Source organism: Polypterus senegalus, chromosome 13 (genome assembly GCF_016835505.1).
Source record: "Polypterus senegalus isolate Bchr_013 chromosome 13, ASM1683550v1, whole genome shotgun sequence".
Taxonomy (NCBI): domain Eukaryota; kingdom Metazoa; phylum Chordata; class Cladistia; order Polypteriformes; family Polypteridae; genus Polypterus; species Polypterus senegalus.
Window position 1 is genome coordinate 135,822,994 of NC_053166.1, and position 25,039 is coordinate 135,848,032.

The 25,039-nt window shown below is 37.3% G+C and overlaps 1 protein-coding gene across 4 annotated transcripts in view; it reads right to left on the reverse strand.

The window, feature by feature from the left end:
- The window catches only part of radil (Ras association and DIL domains), a 101,062-nt gene that overhangs the window by 53,825 nt on the left and 22,198 nt on the right, over positions 1 to 25,039 (reverse strand). For 3 of the 4 annotated variants that reach the window (XM_039774022.1, XM_039774023.1, XM_039774021.1), the window contains exons 4-7: positions 17,821 to 17,952; positions 14,650 to 14,945; positions 9,671 to 10,360; positions 396 to 433 (exon numbers count right to left, since the gene is read on the reverse strand). In XM_039774022.1, the coding sequence (XP_039629956.1) occupies positions 396 to 433; positions 9,671 to 10,360; positions 14,650 to 14,945; positions 17,821 to 17,952 (1,156 nt within the window). The remainder of the gene's footprint in view (positions 1 to 395; positions 434 to 9,670; positions 10,361 to 14,649; positions 14,946 to 17,820; positions 17,953 to 25,039) is intronic. The other variant, XM_039774024.1, reaches the window with a different exon arrangement.

Sequence of the window (25,039 nt, forward strand, 5' to 3'; positions counted from 1 at the left end):
TGTATCTTTTTGGCAGTTTGCTATGAAAATCAATCTGCCTTGCTAGTGTGTACCACTAGAAAAGCTTCTTTCTCGTTCTACTGGGAAAGATATAATGTTCAGTAATTAGGAGGGTTATATTCTTGAAATTATTCTCCTCTAACCATTTTAGCTGAAGTAGCCTTAAGGGAAATCAGCTGTTTTTTAGTATTGTGTATCTTTTATAAATAAAAAATGTAATTAAGACCTCAAATGCATTGACTAATTGTTTTTATTTAAATTTCTGATTTAAAATGTGATGTCAGTCCTTGGACTGTGAACAAAGAGCCCATCATGAAACCCTCCAAAATAAGCCCTTCATCCCGCCAGTAAGGAATTTATTGCCGGTACACAAATTGAATAAAAAGTATGCATACTGCTGAGATTGCTTTTCTGCCAACTCCTTTGTCTTCTCCTGTAAAAGAAGAAAAGGAAAAATAAATATACCCATTACTATTTAAGCAATTCTATATTCTACCAGCAATTCTGATAGTTTTATAAGCCTTAACATACCTATTAAGTATATTGTCATTAAGAAGGTACATCCAAAAATGTCTTCAATGTTTCAATCTTTAATGTTTTTGAAAGAAATACGTTATATGTTTTTTAAACAAAAACAACTGAAGAAAACAAAAGATTTACAATGAAAAGAAGGGGCAAACATTTTTATTCTTGGAGTATATTGTTTATCATCAGATTAAAAAAGCTTTAATGTGTGGCCTAAATCTTGCAATCAATGTACAATTTGCCACTGTGTTAACAATTTAGTTTAGGTATTGCAAAAATGTATCCATTACTCATTTTCTGTTATGTATCAAGACATTAACAAAGACTTACATAGCATCAGTAAAGTGGTTGTTCATCTTAGTAATGTGCCTTACTAAAATATCTTCACTTTGGAGTTTTCAGAGGTAGCTTAAGTGAGACATATTTCTCTTGATATTGTATACTTCAGTGTAAGACCAGTGAATTTAACCAGCATCTAAAATACCTCACTCCACAGATGAAGAACCTATTTACTGATGCCTTATAAGCATAATTAAGACTTTTGTTATAGTCTTATTACATAAGAGTAAATGGGTAAGAGAAGCACGTTTGCAATACCTAAAGTGTTACTTTAAATGCTTTCTGTTCTGTTCTGTTTGATTTTTTCCAAACCCATATTTACTACAGTTATACTTTTTGTAACAAAGGGAAATCATGAGATATTCTTTGCAATAATATCATTCTTAAACCTACTTAATCCAATTCAGGTTTATAGAAGGCCGGCCCCTATCCTGACAGCACTGGGCACAAGGTGATATACAGCCTTGGACCAAGTGCCGGCTCATCATATAAGTACTGTACATGTAGATCCTACCCACAGGGGCCAGATTGTCATCGCTAGCCAGTCTAACTGAAAGGCTTTGGGGTTCAGTGGATTTGGAAAGCATTCAGACCCCTTCACTTTCTCCATATTTTATTGTGTTGTAGATTTAAATGAGTATATATGCCATTTTTGCCCAATCTACACTCAGTCACCCGTAATGACAAAGTAAATTATCAGAAAGATTTGCAAATTTTTTAAAAATCAAAAACTGATATCTTATTCATATAAATATTCAGACCCTTAATTTAGCAGTCTGTAGAAGTCCCTTTGGCAGCATTTTCAGCTTTGAGTCTTCTTGGATAAGTCTCTACTAGCTTTCCATACCTGCATTTGGGCCACTTCTCCCATTTTTTCTGGCAGATCCTCTCAAGCTCCATTACATTGGATAGGAGGCGTCTGTAAAGTTCTATGGAGTTTATTTCTGGGTTTCAGCTGAGCCACTCAAAGACAATAAGAAACTTGTCAGGTCATTCCCATGTTGAAAGGTGAACTGTCACCTCAGTCTGAGGTCACATGCACTCTGGAGCATGTTTTTTTTAAGGACTTCTCTGTATTAGGTTGCTTGAATTCTTCCCTCAGTTCTCAGCAGAAGTCTTCTGAAGCTCTGTTAGGGTGACCATTGAGTTCTTGGCCATCTACCTAACCAAAACCCTGCTTGACCAGTAATTCAGTTTGGTCAGATGGCCAACTCTAGGAGCAGTCCTGGGGCCTCATGCATAACGCCGTGCGAAGAATTCACACTATAACATGGTGTACGAACGAAAGCGGAAATGTACGTACGCACAAAAAAATTCAGATACATAAATCTGTGTGAACACCAACTTCCACATTCTTCCGCTACATAAATCCCGGTGAGCGTGAAAAGTAACACATGTGCATGCGCCTGTTGTCCCGCCCTGTCTCCTCCCAGAATTACACCACTTTGAATATGCAAATCAATATAAATTGCCCTTAAGCTCAGCATTCTGTGAAAAGGCAATGGCAAAAACACAGGGGGAAATAGAAGACGTTCAGCGAATACCAAGCTGAGGCAAGGAAAAATGTACTATTTGTTGGTTTAAACAGTGGTATAAACAACTAAAGGAAGTTGATAGAGTGTCAGAGAAACTCGAAAGCTCAAGTTCACAAAGTCGCACAGTACCCGAAATAAAAAAGTTGTCACATATCAAAGTCGCCATGAAAAGTCGAGTCCAGCGTCTGAGTGTCATATGAAAGCTTATTTTATATATTTTTTTTATATTTTAAGTTTTATCTGTATAATTTAATAAACATATTTTGCTGCATTTCATCTTAAAAATTATATTGTCATCATATGTAAATACGTGCTTTATAAAGTGGCTCAGGTTGTGCAATATTATAATTATCGCAAGTTTACAGTGAGGTAATTGTACTTATAAGTACAAAGCATTCTACAAGGAGCACTTGATGGTCTGATTGAGTGCATTTATAGTTCTTGGGATGAAACTGTTTCTAAACCGCGAGGAAAAGCTCTGAAGTGTTTGCCGTGTGAGAGCAGTTCAATAGACACCATGGTTAAGGCAGCGTGTGCTTGATGCTGTATACCGATAATTCTCTTTCCAATCAGCTGCTGTAGAGCTGTGGTTCCCCACTCAGATACAGTGATATAAATACTCTGAGTGGTGCAGTGAGAGTAATATGGAAAAACATGATCTGTTGTGGCAACTCCTAACAGCAGCTGAAAGAAGAAGAAGAAGAAGGTGCAGTGAGAGTAACAATGCTAAAGCATCTATAGTATTTAGAATAGTTTGACCAATCTTTGGACCATTATATTGTTACTAATTAATTACAATCAGATGCATTAAACTAATAAACAGTATGCAGTTAATTGCATAAAGACGCATCAGGGATGTGGATCTGAAAAAGAAAGGGAAACCACACTGGAACAGTAGTACTATTTTGACGCTGGGTGCCACCAGTTTGCAAAACCGAGCGGAGAATTTGCGTATGCCAGGGTTTGAACTACTGTGAAAATGTGCGTGGCTTTAAGCCAAGTTCAGGTTTTACACATCGCGATTTGAACATGGAAACATTCGTAAGCAACATTTTTGTGTGTATGCACCATTTATACATGAGGTCCCTGGTGTTCCCAAACTTCTTCCATTTCACAATCATTGAGGCCACTGTGCTCATGGGAACACTAAAAGCTTTAGAAATGTCTTTATACCCTTGCCCTGATCTGTGACTCACCAAAATTTGATCACTGGGGTCTACAGAGACTTCCTTGTCATAGTTGGATCCAGTCAAGTTCCCGACACATCTCAAGGAAAATGAAGCAAATAGGAAGCACCTGCGTACAATCAAGAGTACCACAGCAAAATGTCTGAATGCATACATAAAGGAAAGACATTACTTTATTATTTTTAATACATTTGCAAACCTTTCTGAAAACATGTTTTCACTTTGTCATTATGAGCAATTCAGTGTAGATGGATGACTAAAAGTGAAGGGGTCTGAATCCTTTCTATATCCACTGTAAATACACATTTTAAGACCACTTGATTGATTGCTTAAAGACTACATGTGAACATAAGACACACAAATGCAGATTGTCACTTTAAACTTAATAAACTACTTCTAAATACACAAAGTATTATCTCTCTATTATAAAAGAAAATCTTTAGACAAGATGAGACTATTGCCGAGAGATTTTTTTCAAGTCCCGTCCTTCTCTCAACCATTCACGGTTAACGGCCCACGCCCATGATCCTCTCACTTCTCATTCATGTGAATGCTTTTGTCAGACACAGTTCCTGCGCTCTCAGCTCTTATAAATTTTTGCGTTTTCCTCATTTTGAAGTTCCCAATAAATGAAGACTTATTATGTCCAAATCTTATTGAAGAATTTCATCCCGAAGGGTTATCAACAGGAGAAATGAGTACACGGGCAATCCTAGCATAGAGAAATGATGAAGTCAAATGAATTAAAGCGAAAATTGTTGATCGGTTACACGGCATATTGGTTAAATGCGTATCAATAGACTATGCTGAAAGAGTTGGTGGTGATGGTCCGGAAGATGTAAACATCAACTTAAAATATTCCGTAGAATATCTACAACCATTAACACCGTCTGGTCTTCCACTGGCCGAATTACTGTTGAAAGAAGGATGTATCGTAATGTTATTGTGTAATTTATGTATGAGTGATTGGCTATGCAATTGGACAAGATTAGTTCTTTTCAAAATTGCTCAAACAATTCTTACATGTAAAATTTTAACAGGTAATGTAGTACATCATCCACAGATAACATTAGACAACAAAGGAGATCTTGATATGCCATTCGTATTAAAACATTTACAGTTTTCCATTAGAATAGCTTTTGCTATGACAATTAACAAATCACAGGGACGTACATTCGAAATAGTCAGTTTATTTATTAGAGAGAAAGAAACGATATTCACTCACATGTAGTTATACATTGCATTGTCACAATGTAACTCCAGACACAGAATCAAAATTCAAAGTGATATTGATGAAAAGTTAATTTTTACTGAAGTTTTACAGTAAAAGTGTAAGTTTAAAAAGTATTTGCATGTTAATTTCAAAACCAAACAGAACAAAAACATATAACGCTACAAATACCTCTAACATAACATGAAACATAATTTTCTTTCAATTTTTTACGTTTTACTATTTTTTACTACGGTTAATTATTTTCTGTAATTTTAAATATTTATGTCTATTATGCATATGTAACAATTCCCACGAAAATAACAATCTGTTTAAATTGTACATCTGCTTCCCCATATGTAAGTGGTAGAGCCGTGAAGTGGCTAGTGCATAGCACCCACACGGGGGTTGGCGAGCGAAGCGAGCAGGCAAAGCCCCTAGTTGTTTATATGTAAGGGAGACACATGAACTTCACACAAATAGTGTTCAAAATTGCAGAACCGCAAAACAGAAAGTTTTCTATTCTGTTTTATTCTGTTCTATTGTATTAAACAATATTTAAACCACATAGAGGGCAAAATTAAAATCACAAAATCTATGCAGGCTCATAGTTTAGTTTAAATTTATATAATTAAAAATATACTATTTTAAATTTCACTATTGCTACTATTATTATTATTATTATTATTATTATTATTATTAGTCTAGAAACCCTTTTTCTTAAAGTTTCAGATTCTCCTATCTGAAAAATACAAACTGGATTATTCCTGCATTTTTCTATTGTTTTCATCACAAACTCAAATTTGCTTGCATATTCGTTTGATAACTCAATAAATTGGACCTGGACTGCAGAAAGAATGTGCCTAAGTTTCAGTTATGCTTTTTAAATTAACAAGACTTGCACAAAGAAAGGATAAACTGCTACTCAGCAGAAAAAAACACTGTGTCCAAAATTAAATTGCAAATAGTGTTATACATCATTTTCTCCAGAATTTGTGACACCCTGCATTAATCTTCCTACAAAAGTGTTGCATAAAATGAACATCAATTGATAGCCTGTTATTATCATTGACAGGATCTGAACACACAGTAACCATCACACTGTAACCATGACCTCTGCCATCTTTATGCAATGCTGACATTTCTTTATTGCTGGTGCTCACTACTGTATGCCATACATATTTGTGTTGTTATGCAGTGGAGATAAGGATAATTTTTGATACTAGCTCTACTTCCTTATAGCAATGTCATATTAACTGACTCATTTAAGAGAAGAACAGAATTATCAGGATGAACTAGTCGTGGTTATTGGAAGTCAGTGAGCTCTCAGGATCTGTGTTTCTTGCACCTTTGCTAACATTGCAGAAGTCACTTGGACACAAGTAAGTGTTGGGCCCACCATTGAACAGACAATAACATATTAGCTTACCCATCAAAATAAAGGTGGCAGATGAAACACTGTGGCATGAACTAAGCCCTTTATTTGCCCTGCTTAAAGTTATAATCAAAACTCCCTTGAATTTTAATTTCACAGGTATTTAACATAGCTTACTGAGATAAAAGGAATTGTCTGATCATAGGGTAAGCCTATCTGACCTCATTTTTGTGTCAAACTAGAAACTGCAGAATTAGAGCTGATGGCTGGCAGAAAAGGTAAAAAAAATGTTCAGCAAATTTAAGAAAAAATGAGGAGGCTGACTAGTGCTTATCTTTCTCTCAGGTTTCCATTTTTCTAATAGTAAAAAAATAAAGCAGTATATTGCATAAAGAGTTATTTTGTCAACAAAAATAAATGAAATGCATTAAATATAAACTCTTAATAATACATTGCAATATATAACGTTACAGTCATATATTTGCAAGGAAAAAGGAACAAGTTGAAATATTATCAGATTAAATAGTAGATATTAGGTTTGAAACATTCCACGTCTTTAAATATTATCAGTTTGATTAAATAGTAAATATTAGATTTGCCACATTCCACATGCTTAAATATTATCTCCTTGATTAAGTAGTGGATTTAAATATTCCACGTGATAAATTAAGTTGTTTTATAAAACTGCTGTTTGAATTTCAATTCAGTTTCAGGTTTATTAAAAAGAAATCTTGAAGTGTGTGATAAAGTGCAAGCTATTATTATCGGCAGAATGGTATTAATTTAAATAAAAGCTACATGATGTAACACATTAAAAGTCAGAAACTGCTTAAAAATGAATTGTTAATTTACACAAAGGAATATGGGCCCAGTACTCAAATGAAGCTAATTGTCATCTCTATCTAGACCCAGTGCCTGTGAGTATGGCTATGTGCCTAAATGTGTTCAGGGCCGTTTCCAGGGGTGAGTGGGGTCCAGAGTGGGATTGGCTTTACCTTGGTGTTGTTTTAGGATTCAAAGTTGTGGCAGGGAGTACAGCTGAGGTGATGAAATGGCAACCTAATTGGCCAGCCAGCACACTTGTTTGTAATGCTTTTGGTATCTTTAGGTGTGTCAGTAGTATCAAGATCATCTTCACTCTTGCTTTTTAGAACAAACTGTGACAGGGTGTAGTATATGATCCTGGTTTACTATTTTCACTGGCCCGGAAGTGCAGTCATTATTATGCAACATGACTGATGAGTCACACCTAGAGTATCTCATTCTCTGTGCTAATATCTGAAACGTAAACCTTAAAAAAGCACCCATTTAGTGCCACTAATGCACCATCCCTCTTCTGTGTTCATTATTTTTTTATAATTTTGCACACATTCTAATAATGTGTTCCTATCTTTCTGTACACCAGTTTTTCCAAGCTAGTTTAGTTATATCACAGTCCACAATAACTTTTAGCTTGTAACAAATGACATACTTGGGATGGGATGGACATGCCTCCAGTTTTTATATAATGCATCGGCTCTCCTGATAATTTTAGATTTCATCATGAGTAAAAAGGAGTTTTGTGTGTGACTTTGTTAAAATATTTACTCCTGTATATATTTGTATACGTATGCTTATGTTGAGTCGTTGGGCGCTTACAGCAGCACAGAAGCACTAAACAGCCAGGTGCGTTGTGCTTTTCTTTGAGGTGGCTCTTACTGTGCCCAGGGATGGAAAGCATCCTGTCTTATAGTGATTATTGCCTTGACTCTCTAATAGAAAGGTGGGTTCAAAAATGAACTGAGAGATCGGTGTTGCACTAGAGTGAAAATAAATACAGCTCACACCTTAGAGATGTTTTTCTTCATTACTAAATCCTATCATAAGAAAAATGAGGAGCTTCTGACAAATAAAGACTGACCAAGAAAGGGAAACTAAATGATGCTTTCGGTTTTCTTTCTGTTATAGCACAAGAAATTACTGAAGCACAGAGAAAACATGTTAGAACAGGGACAACAAAAAATTTTTTGAAATTAATTTTCACACTTGTTTAATATATGGAAAATTTAATAAAATGTTATTATTAATTTCAAAATTTGGTAAATTTCTCTGTGCTGTCGCGACTACCTTAGCAGTTCAGCCATTTATCAACCCTTAGTTCTTCTATTAGATTTTGAACTACTCTGGCTTTACTACAGTCAGTGAAACTGCAGAGTAATGAAGATAATCAAGCAAACACTGAACATTCTGTGATTGAAAAGTTTAGGGGCTGACAATATCACCCTAGCAAGATGCAAATTGTTGCAGTATAAGTGACTATCCATCCATTTGCTATTCAAACCTTCTTACATAGTGACTGGACTTGCATTCAAATCTCCAGGGTCCATGTTCCTCTATATCTTGAAACTTCTTCCCAGTTATTGAAGGTTATCCAGCCATATCCTCTTTCTCTATTAATTCTGTCTGCAACATCCTCTGCCCACAGAGCCAGCACCTTAAAATATTTTCCCACTACGTCTCTCCACCTAAGCCACTGCCTTCCTCTTGATCCTCTTCCTTCCACCGACAGCCGCCATACCATTCCAATCAGGTCACCCTGTCTAGTATGTACAATGTGGCCAAACCACCTCATCCTTTTTTATTTTGCCACAATACACCTGACCTCGGTCAATTTGTAGACCTCCCTGTTTTTTTGGTTTTTTTTTCTTAAAGAGATCACCAGCTGCCATCTTAGAGTGTAGATTTCTGCTCTGATGAACAGTATGTTCTCCTTCTTTCTTTTGGCCAAAACTTCACACTCATACAGCAAGCTTGATCAGGCTACAGTCTTAAACATCTTACACTCAAGTATACTGGGTAATCATTGATCATTTATAACTGCTTCTGCATCATTTCTCAAATCACCCTGCTGCCCAGATAAATGCTTAAGGATTCACAATTAAGTAACAGAAACTGAAAAAATAGAAAGCAATTGTGTTATGAAGGAAGTTCCATTTAATTCTCTTACCATTTAATTTCAGAGATATATTAAAATATTTGAAATTGAGAGTAATCTGACTCTATCCTAGTACCACTGGGCCAAGGAGAACACGGATCCCGGGGTCAGCACCAAACCACAGCAGGGCTAACTTATTGACAAACCTATAGAGCCAATTTGGAATCATCTTATCACGCACGTCTTTGGGGAGGAAAATTAGAGTGCCTGTAGAAAAATCCAACAAGACACAGAAAGAAAGAATGTTCAGACACCACACAGGAAATGACTGACTGTAGGATTTGAACCCATTATGCTGGATTTTTATGGCAGCAATGCTAGCCACTTCATTATGGTGGTACATTTTAGATGACAGAAAGAAATCCATTTGGAAAAGTAAGTTAGCAAGCCTCAGACCAACTGCGAAAACCTCTGTATTCGCCAGAGTATTTGAATGATAATTCATTGAAACACTGCAATAGTGTTATAAGGTAAGAATAGCACAAGAACAAACATAGATTAATCTTTCAGAAGATTAACACTAACCCAGGCTATAGACTGTATCCTTTTCACAATCTTTAGCAATAGCTTCCCAAAGCTTCCTGCCTCGAAGGCTGTGGCCGAGTGCTTGATGCACAGACATAGCAGGTAAGCTGGAGTCAATTTGTGGTCATCCCCACCTGGCTCAATAAGAGATATAATTCTCCCGATCAATTCGTCTTCATGGACTTTCTCAAATTCCAGATGCAGCTTCCTTCTCTGAAGGTTTTTACTTTTGTTAAGATTAGGTTTGAAGCTTTTGCGCAATTGCTGTTTTTCTTTAATTACAGCCCCACAGACCTTACAGGCAAAAGGTGCAATTTGATCTATCTCTCCATCTGGCAGCTGGCTCAGTGCTTTCAACCTGGCAAGTGTCTGGGCTGGAAGAGGCTTAGCACTGACTGGATCCTTGTAGAGGAATATATAGTGAGCACCAAAGGAGAGCAGGTCACCATGGCGCAAAGGTGTAGTGTGCTCCGCCTTAGAAAAGTTTATTAGAATGCTGGCACGTGGTAGTGGTTCCATTACAAGCCTTTCCTCCACCGTCTGACTGAGTCTTTTCAGCACTTGAATCTTCTTGATTTTGCAGTGCAAAGGCAGTATATCTGGTGAGGAGAGGCATATGTTGGGACGGGCTGATGATGTCTCTTGGCCAACAGTGTGCTGGTCTCGATTTAGTAGGTACACTAAGCAGTCCTGCAATTGAACACAGTAAAAAATATTTATAGCAAACTCATCAATAAAAAAATCATTAATATTCGGTTTAGACAAATGCCTTTTCTATTCTCTGTTTCAGGCGGATGCTCAAAACTACATAATCCAGTTCATTGTTGTGGGCCCCAAGTGACTTAGCTTCTTAACAGGGAGTTCATCATACAGGGTGGTCCAGATCTAATTATGCAGATCCAGATCATCTGGATGACTTTGATTTATGCAGGGACAATTCCAGTTCGGTGCGAAGACGATTCTTCATGTCGTCAGTTTGCACACTTCTCGATGGTCCGGGATTTTTTGGGTGATTTTCTATGTAATAAACTTAAGTTATAGCGTAATGAAAATTGCATAATTACATCTGGACCACCCTATACTTTAAAGAATGCAGTGTGTGCACTTTAATGCACTGCAGTATTTCTCACTATGATTTCACCAGGAGACTCAATCGCTTCATCGACCCAGAATACCCTGATGGTAGATGTGCCCCTGGTTCTGGTGGCCAGCAATGGTTGCAAAATGAAACTGGATGGAGTGGCAGTCCAGTGCTGGGCTCATGTACATATAAAACCAATGTAGAAGCACCAATCAACCTAACACACACATATCTTTGGGATGGAAACCCGAGTACCTTCAGAAAGGAATACATAGACATGGGGCACCTCTGGAAACTCCACACAGACAACGACTAGGTGTGGGATTTAAACTCAGGATTCTTGTGGCAACAATGCTATCCATTGTAGCACTGTGCAAAAGCTCTGTGTTTGCAATATGCTGTTACTTTCTGATCATGTATGGGATTTGTCCCTGACAACGGCACTGACAAGTGTGCCACCGCTCCACACAAGGGTGTTTATTAATCAGCATCAAACAATAACTCTGGATTGCTTAGAATAAAAGTTCTGTTTTTCTTTCTGCATTCACATTAGGCTGTCTTAAAGGAAGACCGTATCATTGCAAAAGAACGTTATACTTGACAAAATAGGAGAGAACTCAAAATACAACACTTGTTTGAAAAAGAATTTCATTTTACAAGTCAACTCAATTATTTAAAAGCAGGGCTATTAAAATATATAAGTAAAAAGTATAAAAAATATTTGTAATCCTTATAATTATGGTGCTATTTTTTAAACCAGTATTGTCGAATAGTTTTCTAACCAAGAGTGGAATAAAAAACCAATGTGAAGAATTAAATCTCACACCAAAAATCTGCAAACAGTAGAACACAAGATCCCACAAGGATTTGTACTATATCTGGCTACTTGAATTTCATTTTACAAAACTACACCTGTCAAAATATAGTATAATTACTGCAAAAGAACACTGCCTCAGTGGAGAGCAGAAGAGAAACACAGGATTTACTCTGTACATTATCAAACTTCTTAATCTAGTGTGGCCACACTATTTAATATCATTACAGTTTTTCAAATTAGACAAAAGAAAAACATAAATCAATGAACATTTAGTGGCTTGGTTACATCTCTCCCACGAGGTCATGCAGTATAGTTCTTCTCAGGCTGGTTTCAGGAATAGAAAGCATAAATGAACCCCTGATTCACTGCCTTACTTGTGTTTCTGAATGGATGAGTAGTAATTTCCTTAGACTTAATAAGGAGAAAACAGACATCTTAGTTTTTGGCAAAGATTAAAATAGTTAAGGTCTTTGCAATAAACCTAGCCTTAAAAATCAAGGCAGAAGTAAAGAATTTATGACATAAACTATAATTCGCACATTAACTACATACTGCATTCTTTCATTTAAGGCGCTTTGCAAAAGTTAGACCTCTTATAACATTGCAAGATGCTGAGAAATTAACTCATGCTTTTGTTTTTAGTCAAACAAATAACTGTAATGCACTACTGATAGGACTGCCTAAGAAAGACATTAAGTGATTGCAGTTAATTTAGAATACATAAGCAAGAATCTTACCCAGAAAAAGAAAATCCAAGCACATCTCACCAGTTTTAGCATTGTTGCAGTGGTTACCTGTATCCTTCAGAACTGACTTTAAAATACTATTAATGGTATATAAAGCTTTAAATAATCTTGTTCCTTCCTCTATTTTGGAGTGCCTGTCCCCTTACATTCTAAATCGTAACCTTAGATCTTCTAATGGTGGTCTGTTTATTATTGCAAGAGCTAAAGCATAAAGGAAGTGGTGAGGCTGCCTTTAGCCGCATACACCAAAAATCTGGTTTTACGCAACACTAATATTGTAACTTATTTTAATTTTCTTTTGTTTTAGGTATTCTGGTATGAGTTCAGACCATAGTGTGTGTGTGTGTGTGAGTGTGTGTATCTGTATATGTGTTGTGATAGACGGCCGGGGACCTTGCCCCACCGGGAGGCCTGGAGAAGCAGGGGACCGGGAGAGGGGCAATTCCTTCCCCAGGACGCAAGATGGCAGCCATCCTGGATTGTGTGGGAGCCACAGAACTGGAAGGCTCAACCCTGTGGGTATACGTGGCCACCGCCAGGGGGCACCCAAAGGACTAAGGAGCCTTGGACAGCAGCACTTCCATCACACCAGGAAGTGCTGGAGGGAGATCATCAAGGAGCACCTGGAGCACATCCAGGTGCATTATAAAGGGGGCCGCCTCACTCCATTGAAGGATATGGAGTCGGGTGGAAGGAGACGGAGCTTGCGAGAGAGTAGTGGAGGCGGCAGTAGGAAAGTAAAGGACTGAGTAATCGTGTGAGTCTTTGGGCACTGTGGTTGTGCTGTGTTGTAAAGAAGAATAAAAGAGTGCTTTTTGGACATCTGGCTGTCTCAGTGTCTGTCTTAGTCCGGGCTATATTTTACAGTATATATATATTTAATGAACTTCCGTAAAAAGCCAAATTTCCCCCTGGGGACAAATAAGGTTCAGTCTATCTATCCTTTAGGACAAAGCTTAAAAACAATAAGGAACTACTTAAGCACAAATACTGTATGTTAGGTAGAATGCCCATCGGAGGTGGCCAGTCTTTTGAACTTGGACCCCCAGCAGGTTTTGTTTTTTTTTCTCCATCTCACCACTAGAGTTTTTAACAAATATTTCTGTCCTCCATGGCCATCTGACCATAATAGCATCAGACTTATCATTACACACTAGAAAACAATCTATAAAAAAAGAACTTTAACTTTTTGTTTAATATCTTCTTGTATATAAACACGCCTGAAGAGGACATTAGATAAGCTGATTTGTGTTTTGTACTGAATAATATGAAGTTAATGTACTTTAATCCATTCTTGTTTATCATGGTGCCAGAGACTGAAAATGTGTTTTAAGTTAACCTAACATGAAAGCAAAAATCTTATTGTAGTCTGTATATGTGACAGTACACATTCTACCACTGTTACTGCTACTACAGGGAACAACAACAACAACATTTATTTATATAGCACATTTTCATACAAACAGTAGCTCAAAGTGCTTTACATATTAGAGAATAGAAAAATGAAAGACACAATTATAAAACAAAATAAATCAACATTAACATCGAATAAGAGTAAGGTTCAATGGCCAGGGGGGACAGAAAAAACAAAAAAAAAACTCCAGACGACTGGAGAAAAAAATAAAATCTGTAGGGATTCCAGACCATGAGACCACCCAGTCCCCTCTGGGCATTCTACCTAATATAAATGAAACAGTCCTCTTTGGATTTAGGACAGGGAACACAGCATTTTGCTATTGCCAAATAAAGGATCATGAAATGTAAAAAATTAGAACCAAATCAAAGTAATACAAAAAGACCAAAATAATAAGAGAGGCATAAGACAAAGCTCACTAAAGCTCCAAAATCACTGTGCAAAACCACTTAACCTGCTCTCTATCATCACCTTCGCTCTGTGTCTAGAACCACCTTATATTGCAGAAATGATGTAACAGTGATTAAAGAATCATAAAGATTCATACACTCACTTAGCAATTATAAATGAAAATCACATCCAAAGGTGGTAGATGACAGCCAAACACCAAAAATGATACCAATGCACAACTAAAAGATCACGCATTTGTGGTCTGTTATTTGACAATGATGAATCACTTTACACCTCTGCTGGTCTCTTACTCATACTTTAATTTTACACAATTTTTTTCTTATTTTTCTAAAAATATGATGCTCATGTTTGGTTCAAATGTTTTGTCTTAAATATCTTATTCCATTTAAAATGAAACAACTATCTGCAATACATTTTTGGAAATGAAATTCTTGATTGTTGTACCATCATAATGGCATTCCCACTCAAGACTACCGTGAATATTTCTAATAAGTTATGTCTTTGTCTTACATTCCGCTGGCTGTACCCTTGGAGGAGCAGAAGATGTGGTGAGTGGTAAAGTGAGTGTCGGACACCTCCACTCTCCCTCTCTTCTTTTTTTCTACTGCAGATAGAACCCTCTTTCCCATATCTTCCTCGTAGTGGTCCTGGAAGTGTAGAATAATATCGCTTGGGCTCATCCACAGGGCTGCCCACCAAGTTAAGACTTGTTTCACTCAAACTGCGGCAGAATGTGGTTCCTGATGTCAGAGAGGTTGCTCCCTTTGCCCGATTTCTCTGTAGCTTTCTAGCTTGTGCATTAATGTCTGAAAGAAAAGCAAGACGTAAATATGAAGCACCAAATCACTTTATGTGTTTATGATTCCACGGATGGTATATAACAGTAACTGGGAAGGGTATATGTCTAACAGAAAACAATTTCAATGTTAAATGTAAAATATTATCTCCTATAAAATGGCACTTGGACTGTAAGTTCATCATCATAGAGTGTAAGTTCATTATTTTCAACATATATCTTATTATAACACTGTCTGGCACTGTTTAATATATTTAGATTGATTCAGTTTGTTTTTGCAAATTAAAATCCATGTTACATACATTACAAACATGCTTGACTGTTTTTGTCTCAGCAATAGTCCTTGTAAATCAAGCACTTACATGGCTTATTCTCATAAAATATTTTGGTATTTCAAAATTAAGTAATACTTTCTGGTGTTTACCAGTTGAAATGTATGAAATAATGAATGATGGATGATTTACTTCTTTATTATCAGGTACAGTATTGTCATGTGTGTACATGGGCTCTGTCCATTCACCACTCTCTATACTGTACATGCTGCTTACCCCTTGTCCAAGTGACTATTTGCAATTTGAAAAAAGCATGAGGGACAAGCAAGTTACCAAAAGCTAGGCTGGCAGTTTAACCTCAGACAAAGGTTTTTAAGGGACTGGCACATTCACAAACAAGCAGAGTATTCTCATGATGGAATGTTTGCATTTCTAGTGTTGCCATGCACCATGACAAGATGGTAGGGGTTAGGAGCAAGCAGCACACAAGTTAAGAGGTTATGAACAGTGCCCAGCTGCTACCTGAAAGAAACAGCCCATCAGTGGAACTCGAGCAATCTGCTTCTTGTTTTCCATCTTAAAGACTAATAGTAGCTGACTGTTTCATACCAGGAAGAAAACATGATAGGACTACTCTGGCAAAAAGCAATTCTTTTGTTTTATAAAAGCTTTGACATTTAAAATAAACATTTTAAGGAACTGTTATGCCAGTATTGAATTCATAATTTAGACAAAAGGTTAAATTCTACATTTTAGATCCCTTCAAAAATGATTATTTTCATGTTTACTCTGAAAACAAAAATTATTACAAATTCAAGCGATAATTCTGGAAAATAGTTTGGGACATTGGCACATACAATGATGAGTGCTATAATGAGCATATGCAGTATGTCAAAAAGCATGAACTTCACCCTTAAACCTTATTTAATATATATATATATATATATATATATATATATATATATATATATATATATATATATATATATATATATATATATATATATATATATATAAAAATATTGAAAAACAAGAGCTGGATTATAGGAAAATATACTGTGGATTCAGAAAGTATTCAGACCCCTTCACTTTCTACACACTTTATTGCAATGGATATATTTGCTATTTTTGCCCATCAGTCCACAGACAGTAACCCATAATGGCAAAGAGAAAACACGTTTTCAGAAGGGTTCAAAATGTATTAAAAATCAAAACTGAAATCTTTCATTCATATAAGTTTTCTGACTCATAATTCAGTACTTTGTTGAAGCCCCTTTGGTAGCTTTTATAGTGGTATCAATTACAGCTTGAAGTTTTCTTGGCAAGTTTCTACAAGCTTTGTGCACCTGCATTTTCCATTCTTCCAGGTATATCCTCTCGAGCTCTGTTTGACTGGATGGGAAGTGTTTGTAAACTGCCACCTTTAGGTCCCTCCACAGATTTTCCATGGTATTTAAGTCTGGGGTTTGGACCATTGTCTTGGCTGTATTCTTCAGGTCATTGTTATGCTGAAAGGTGAACCATCGCCCCAGTCTGAGGTCACATGCACTCTGGAGCAGGTTTAGTTCAAGGACCTCTTTGTATTTGGCTGAATTCATCCGTCCCACAATTGTAATCATTCCCGTTGTCCTTGCGACTAAGGAAATCCTCCCAAAGTGCAACCATGACCATTACTATGCTTCACCATAGGGATAGTATTAGAGAGGTGATGAGTAGTGTTTGGTCTTCACCAGACATAGTACTTGGAGTTCAAACAGTTGAATATATGTCTCATTAGACCATGGGATCTTTTTCCTCATGCTCTCCGAGTTCTTTAAACTCTACAAACTTCTGACAGGTTCTTCCATCACAACAGAGGACTTCTGAAGCTTTGTTTGAGTGACAATTGAGTTCTTGGTCATCTACCTGACCAAGGTCTTTCTTGTCCAGTTGCTCAGTTTGGGCAGACAGCTAATTATAGGAAGAGTCCTGGTGGTTCCAAACTTCTCCCATTTCACAATTATTGAGGCCACTGAGCTTCTGGGAACACTCAAAGCTTTACAAATGATTTTATCCCCTTGCCACAATTTGATAGTAGAGGTCTACAGAAAGTTCCTGGGACTTCATGTAAGGAATTGTGGACCTTACATACACAGGTGTGTGCCTTTCTAATGTGTTTATTTTACCCCAGGTAAACTCCAATCAAGTCCTACACACATCTCAAGAAGAAGTAAAGCAAACAGGATGCACCTGACCACAATTTGGAGTATGTAAGGGGGGAGATGAATACTTATAAAAGTGAGAGATTTCAGTTTTTTTATTTTTAATGAATTTTTAAACCTTTCTGAAAACATCTTTTCACTTTGTCATTATAAGTCACTGAGTGTAGATGGATGGGCAAAAATGGCAAATTTATTTATTTAAAAATAAGTCTGCAACACAATAAAGTGTGCAGAAGGTGAAGTGGTCTGAATACTTCCTGAATCAACTGTAGAACATCTCCATATGGCACAAATAGAAATCACGGCACAGGAAAGCCATTGTGAGCACCCAGAATATGGTCAAGATGACGACGACGATGATGATGATGATGATGATGCAGTGCAAATCGAAACCTGAAAAAAATTCCCCCACCTGTGAAGCCAGAGTATGCTGTTGAAACATTAGGGGGCACTAGCATATGCTTGTAGATTGCTGATATTCCAGCGTTTTCATGTTCTGTTTCACTTGGTGGTGTCACTATAAGGTGAGGGAGTTTGAAAGGTCCTATAGTGAGGAAGGGCAATTAGAAGGTTACATTACGATCTAAGAAGATGGCTTAGAATAATTTAATATGATCACTAACAATTTCTACTCCTGTTAACTAATACATATTAACTCAAATTTTACACACCACACGTCACAACTAAATCATATGAAAAGTACTCTTTCACCATGAAATATACCATTAAACCACATTTGTTAAGAGAAAGATGCAAAAGAGATAAAATGATGTGATTTCTGCTGGAGCTTAATTTCTGAGAGTTATAAAGAGCAGATAGTGACGTGCTTGCATTTCACTCCCATGTCTCTCTTTTTAATAAATTCAAAAAATACTTTATGATATTTCTAGTTATGCATCATTAGCACCAGAATTATAAATGTTTCCTGCAGTATAATTTGGAAGGGGTCCCTAAGAACCAATTACATGCAGATAATCAGGAGTGCAGCAAAAGAAATGGATCATTACAAGCAATAACAGCCTCGGATACACTGGGGCAATTTAGAAATGTGAAAAATTCCCTGAGACAAACCACTCCAAAAGAAAAGTAATAAAGACTGGGAAGGAATCTGGATTTTATTACAGCATTTTCTAGCCAGCAATATTTTCTCTAAAGACAGCACTACTTAACAGCAGGTGAAAAAAACCAATATGCAATATTTCGTACACTTCATTAATCCCCCAAGGGGAAATAGTCCTTTTGTGCAACCTTTGGAGGTCAGAGTGCCGGGTCGGCCAATGTACAGCAGATTGGAGCCATTTTAAGGTTAAGGATTTACTCAAGGGCCCAACTGAGTAGGATCCTTTATGGCAGTAATGAAATTTGAGCCAGCAACCTTCCAGATATCAGCGCAGATGCTTAGCCTCGCATCCACCACTCTATCTTTAGCCATCAAAACCCTTTAACTATTCTTATTTTTAATCCTTTATTTTAAACCTTTGGTTTAGTGCAGTGTTTCTCAACCACAGAGTGAGTTGTGGGCTGCCGCCTGTGGGTCGCAAAGTTGCTATTTTTTTATAAAAGTTTTGTGTTGCGGTGTGTCATTAGTGGGTTGCACATTGTGTTGCTGCTCTGGCGATTGTGCTTGGTTCACTAATGGGGACCCTGCTCCTTGATGGGTCATGAAGACATTACCATTGACAAAAATGGGTCACGACACCAGAAAGGTTGAGAAACACTGGCTAGTGTTTATACTACTGTATTTCCACCTAGGCAGTTATTACTGTTTACATATGATTTCCACATCTCTAGATTAAAGCATTGGTTAGAAAAATTTTAAAATGTTGTCTACTAGACGTAAGAATATCCCATTGATACATTCTAATGATTCACCCTTAAATCTCTAATTAGCATCTCTGCTTTTTAATGTCATCACAGTTCACTCTTCATCCTCAAGCTGAACACTCAGGGAGCTGAAATTGAACCACTAAAAAACTGAGAACAGCAAGAGCATCAGAGACAGTATTCTACTGTACACTCTTTTTGGAAATGAGCTTGTAGCACAGGAAAGGGAAAGTCAGGGGGACCACTCTTTCCAGAGATGCCCTTGCTGGGACATATACAATTAGGTCCATAAATATTTGGACAGAGACAACTTTTTTCTAATATTGGTTCTGTACATTACCACAATGAATTTTAAATGAAACAACTCAGATTCTGTTGAAGTGCAGACTTTCAGCTTTAATTCATTGGGGTGAACAAAGCGATTGCATAAAAATGTGAGGCAACTTAAGCATTTTTTTAACACAATCCCTTCATTTCAGGGGCTCAAAAGTAATTGGACAATTGACTCAAAGGCTATTTCATGGGCAGGTGTGGGCAAGTCTGTCGTAATGTCCATATCAATTAAGCAGATAAAAGGCCTGGAGTTGATTTGAGGTGTGGTGCTTGCATGTGGAAGATTTTGCTGTGAACAGACAACATGCGGTCAAAGGAGCTCTCCATGCAGGTGAAAGAAGCCATCCTTAAGCTGCGAAAACAGAAAAAACCCATCCGAGAAATTGATACAATATTACGAGTGGCAAAATCTACAGTTTTGTACATCCTGAGAAAGAAAGCAAGCACTGGTGAACTCAGCAACGCAAAAAAGACCTGGACGTCCTCGGAAGACAACAGTGGTGGATGATCGCAGAACCATTTCCATGGTGAAGAGAAACCCCTTCACAACAGCCAACCAAGTGAACAACACTCTCCGGGGGGCAGGCGTATCAATATCCAAGTCTACCATAAAGAGAAGACTGCATGAAAGTAAATACAGAGGGTGCACTGCAACGTGCAAGCCACTCATAAGCCTCAAGAATAGAAAGGCTAGATTGGACTTTGCTAAAGAACACCTAAAAAAGCCAGCACAGTTCTGGAAAAACATTCTTTGGACAGATGAAACCAAGATCAACCTCTACCAGAATGATGGCAAGAAAAAAGTATGGAGAAGGCGTGGAACAGCTCATTATCCAAAGCATAGCACATCATCTGTGAAACACGGTGGAGTCAATGTGATGGCTTGGGCGTGCATGGCTGCCAGTGGCAATGGGACACTAGTGTTTATTGATGATGTGACACAGGACAGAAGCAGCCAAATGAATTCTGAGGTGTTCAGAGACATACCGTCTGCTCAAATCCAGTTAAATGCAGTCAAATTGACTGGGCGGCGTTTCATGATACAGATGGACAATGACCTAAAACATACAGCCAAAGCAACCCAGGAGTTTATTAAAGTAAAGAAGTGGAAAATTCTTGAATGGCCAAGTCAGTCACCTGATATTAACCCAATTGAGCGTGCATTTCACCTGTTGAAGACTAAACTTCGGACAGAAAGGCCTACAAACAAACAGCAACTGAAAGTAAAGCCGCTGCAGTAAAGGCCTGGCAGAGCATTAAAAAGGAGGAAACCCAGCATCTGATGATGTCTATGAGTTCAAGACTTCAGGCTGTCATTGCCAGCAAAGGGTTTTGAACCAAGTATCAGAAATGAACATTTTATTTCCAGTTATTTAATTTGTCCAATTACTTTTGAGCCCCTGAAATGAAGGGATTGTGTTAAAAAAATGCTTAAGTTGCCTCACATTTTTATGCAATCGTTTTGTTCACCCCACTGAATTAAAGCTGAAAGTCTGCACTTCAACAGAATCTGAGTTGTTTCATTTAAAATTCATTGTGGTAAGGTACAGAACCAAAATTAGAAAAAAGTTGTCTCTGTCCAAATATTTATGGACCTAACTGCATATGTCCCAGCAAGGGCATCTCTGGAAAGAGTGGTCCCCCTGACTTTCCCTTTCCTGTGCTACAAGCTCATTTCCAAAAAGAGTGTACAGTAGAATACTGTCTCTGATGCTCTTGCTGTTCTCAGTTTTTTTTTGTCCTCACATTTTTATGCAATCTTTTTGTTCACCCCACTGAATTAAAGCTGAAAATCTGCACTTCAACTGCATCTGCATTTTTTTTATTTAAAATTCATTGTGGTAATGTACAGAACCAAAATGTTATCTGTAGTCCTGCCTCATAGTTTCCTGAGTACCAGCAGTCACATTAAATAAGCACTGTAAATACACTACTCCAAGTAAACATAAAATACGTCAATATTGGCCACAGTTTTTTCTTTCATTTCCAGCCATGTGCAGCAGAATTTCTAAATATCCATAGACAAAATAAAAGTAATAAAACCCTGCAACATAAAAAGAAAAACTAAAGAAGAAAGTCTGTTTTTTGAAGCAAAGAAAAAATCTTTCTCTCATCAATAATTTGTAAGTATTTTTAGAATTAAAAATGAGCCACACAGAAAAATGATCTTATCTAAAAAGTTGTTTTTCTTCAGACAAAATCATAAGGTTGCTGGTTCAATTCCTTCTGACTCGACTGTCCGTCTAAAAGAGGTTGGCATCAAGAAGAGCGCCCGGCCCTTTGGAAGGGAGCAACCAGCCAACAAAACCCAGAAATGGGCTATTAAACCGGCAAAGAGACAATGTGCAACCCTATGGAAGACGCTTAACCCACCTGATCAGCGACTGTGAAAAGTACGTAAACAGTTGTGTTCTATTCTGATCAAGTATGTTACCTTGGATGAAACTGTGAGCCAAACACTTTTGTACAATAACAACAATAATAATGATTGCATCCAAAGCTTACTTTTTCCAATGTGCATTATAGATTTTGCATAAAAACAACTTTATAAGGTACCCAGCTTAAGCATATATGTGTAGCAGATGACAAAGATCCTAGCCACCCGCGTTACAGAAGATCCTCTTTAGTTTAGCCGATTAGCTCAATAGTATCTGGTCTGCAGCCAGGCTAACAGTATGAAGGTTAGGGTTTGATCCCATGTGGGGGCTGAGCTGTGAAGACACTAAGGGCCAGTCCAATCTATATTACAACATGTAGTTTACCGAAGTTTATTACGCATTTAAAGTATATAATATCAATTTTGCTTACTAGTGATCTGTTGAGAACTTATGGACAATTTAAAATGTTCATACAAACTTGTTATTTTGAGTATTGACTATTGATTAAAACAGGGTTTTACTTAGGCTGTAAGATATGGTAAACCAATTCTGCAGTGCTCATACTGTGTATTGCATTTACCTAGTCCTAAACATTTAATACTTAGGTATTGGATAGAAAGTAAAAGGAAATGTGTTTTAACACAGGCTTTGTTCTGTGTATTTATGGATAATCATTTTGGTGGATCTAGGGTTATTTGCAAGCTACACTTAAATGAGGATGACAAAAGACATATAAAACATAAATGCACAAAATAAACCTAAACTGAAAACTCATTCATCTGCTTGCCTTTTCTTCCAGACTTCAAAAACCAGTCTGGCACCCTGTGTATTTGAACCTCTCCCAGGCACCTGGCTGTTGACAGCTAACCAGATGCATCCATTAATTATACATTTAAGTGCTTGCTGGAAATTTTGTGGGTTTTTAATTAACATTGACTCATTTAAATACTTCGATCTGCACTGTGTGGCTGTCAGAAAGATTGATGTTAAAGCCGCTGCCTCCTAATCCCAGTGAGACAGACATATTGCTAACCTCACAGAAAATTTTCCCTTAAAAGTCGCCAATGGGATACTTCCGTTACGTATATGTCAAAATGGAAACTGTAGTGTAGTGTTTACAGCGGCATATTCTTTCCTTGATTGGCGCAGATTTTGCACGTTTACCCTGTGTTCATGTCACCCAAAATCGCCAGTCATTCAAACTTGGGCAAATATGAGTGGGTGCGTCTTCTGATATTCAGTATTGGATTGGCTCCTGTGTTGGACTTGAGGCTACTGGGTTAGTTTCTCACTCACTCTAATACTAAAACTGAAAAATCGAGCTCAGTTAAAGAATCGATAGATGAAACAAAGCATTTCATGGTCTTTTTTATAAGTTACTTACCCCTTCTAGTTTGTAGTGAAGGCTGAGAAAAAAATTTAATCTCATGCAGAATGGAGATAACAATGTTTCTGACATAACAGGAGCCAATGGGGTGTAATGGTGGACAATAACAAATAATGAAGACGTTCGAGGACTGGATTCTGTACCAGTGAATGAGGGGAAGAGGTGGGTCTTCAATTCAGAAGTGTGATTCTATGTGGAAGAGGTGTCCTGTTTTTAGACAAATTTCCTATTCAGGAGTTATTTAAAAACTAGGGGGCCTCGTGCCCTACTCTTTTCGCACGCCAACACCCCCGGCCTGTGCTATATGCTAGCCTCTTTGCGGTCCTGTAGCTAGCATATGGGGATGCGGATGTACAATTTAAACAGATTTTTATTTTCATGGGAATTGTTACATATGCATCAACGCAATGTATAACTGTCCGTGATTGAATTTTGTTTCTTTCTCTCTAATAAATAAAATGACTTTTTCAAATGTTTGGCTCTATGATTTGTTAATTGTCTTTGTAAAAGCTATTCTAACTGCAAACTGTTAATGTTTTAATACGAATGGCATATCAAGATTTCCTTTGTAGTCTAATGTTATCTGCAGAAGATGTACTACATTACCTTTCTTGGATACATCCTTCTTTCTACAGTAATTTGTGTGTTGTAAGACCAGACGTTGTTAACAGTTGTAGATATTCTTCATGATATTGTAAGTTGTTGTTTTCATCTTCCACATGATCACCACCAACTGTTCCAGCATAGTCTATTGATATGCATTTAACCAATTTGCCGTGTAACCGTTCGACATTTTTGGACACATTTAATGAGTTTGAAGTGTAACTGATCGACAGTTTTGGCGTTAATTTGTTTCTCTGTGCTAAGATTGTGCATGTACTCATCTTTTATGTTGATAACCCTTCGTGATGAAATACTTCAATAAGATTTGGACATAATATGTCTTCTTTAATTGGGAACTTAAAGTGAGGAAAACGTTAAAATGTATAAGAGCTGAGAGCGCAAGAAGTGCGTCTGACAAAAGCATTCACACGAATGACAGCTGAGAGAACCATGGTCTTGTTTGAAAATGTTTGAGCGGAGGGCATGACTTGAAAAAATCTCCCTTCCAAAAAGTCTCGTCTCCAAAAAGTCTTGTTGCGTCAAAGGATTTTTTTTATATAATAGAGAGATATTTTAGCAAAAAATATGTGCCTTTTGCCTGCTGTGAGCAAATAACTAGGTGACTAGATATGTGGCTTATGCAACATGAGTAACGTGATATTTTTTTCATGGAGATTTTTGATATTGTTTGGTGTTCTCTGGCATCGGTCACCAGTAGGTACTGTTCTGACACAAACTTTGAGATTACATTTTTTTCTCATACGTCACTACAAAAATACTTAAGTAAGTAACATATAAAAATATACTGTATATCATTTTTGGGTGGGGAACTCCTTTACCTCTTGTCATAATAAACAATAAAGGCAAACAGCCTGACTTACAATAATAAATACTGAATATCTGAGAATGTTGCCTCGCTGCCTCAACAGTATGACCAGAACCCAACACCACCTCTCCGGGCCAGGAGGGGGTAACAGATATATCCTCATTTGAGAGAGAGGCAGAGAAAGCAAGCAAAATGAAAGTACCTTGGTGGTCTGGCCTTTTTAAATGTCACTCATTGTTCAGGAGTGTAGCTACTCCTGGTTGTTCTAAGTGTGACTGTA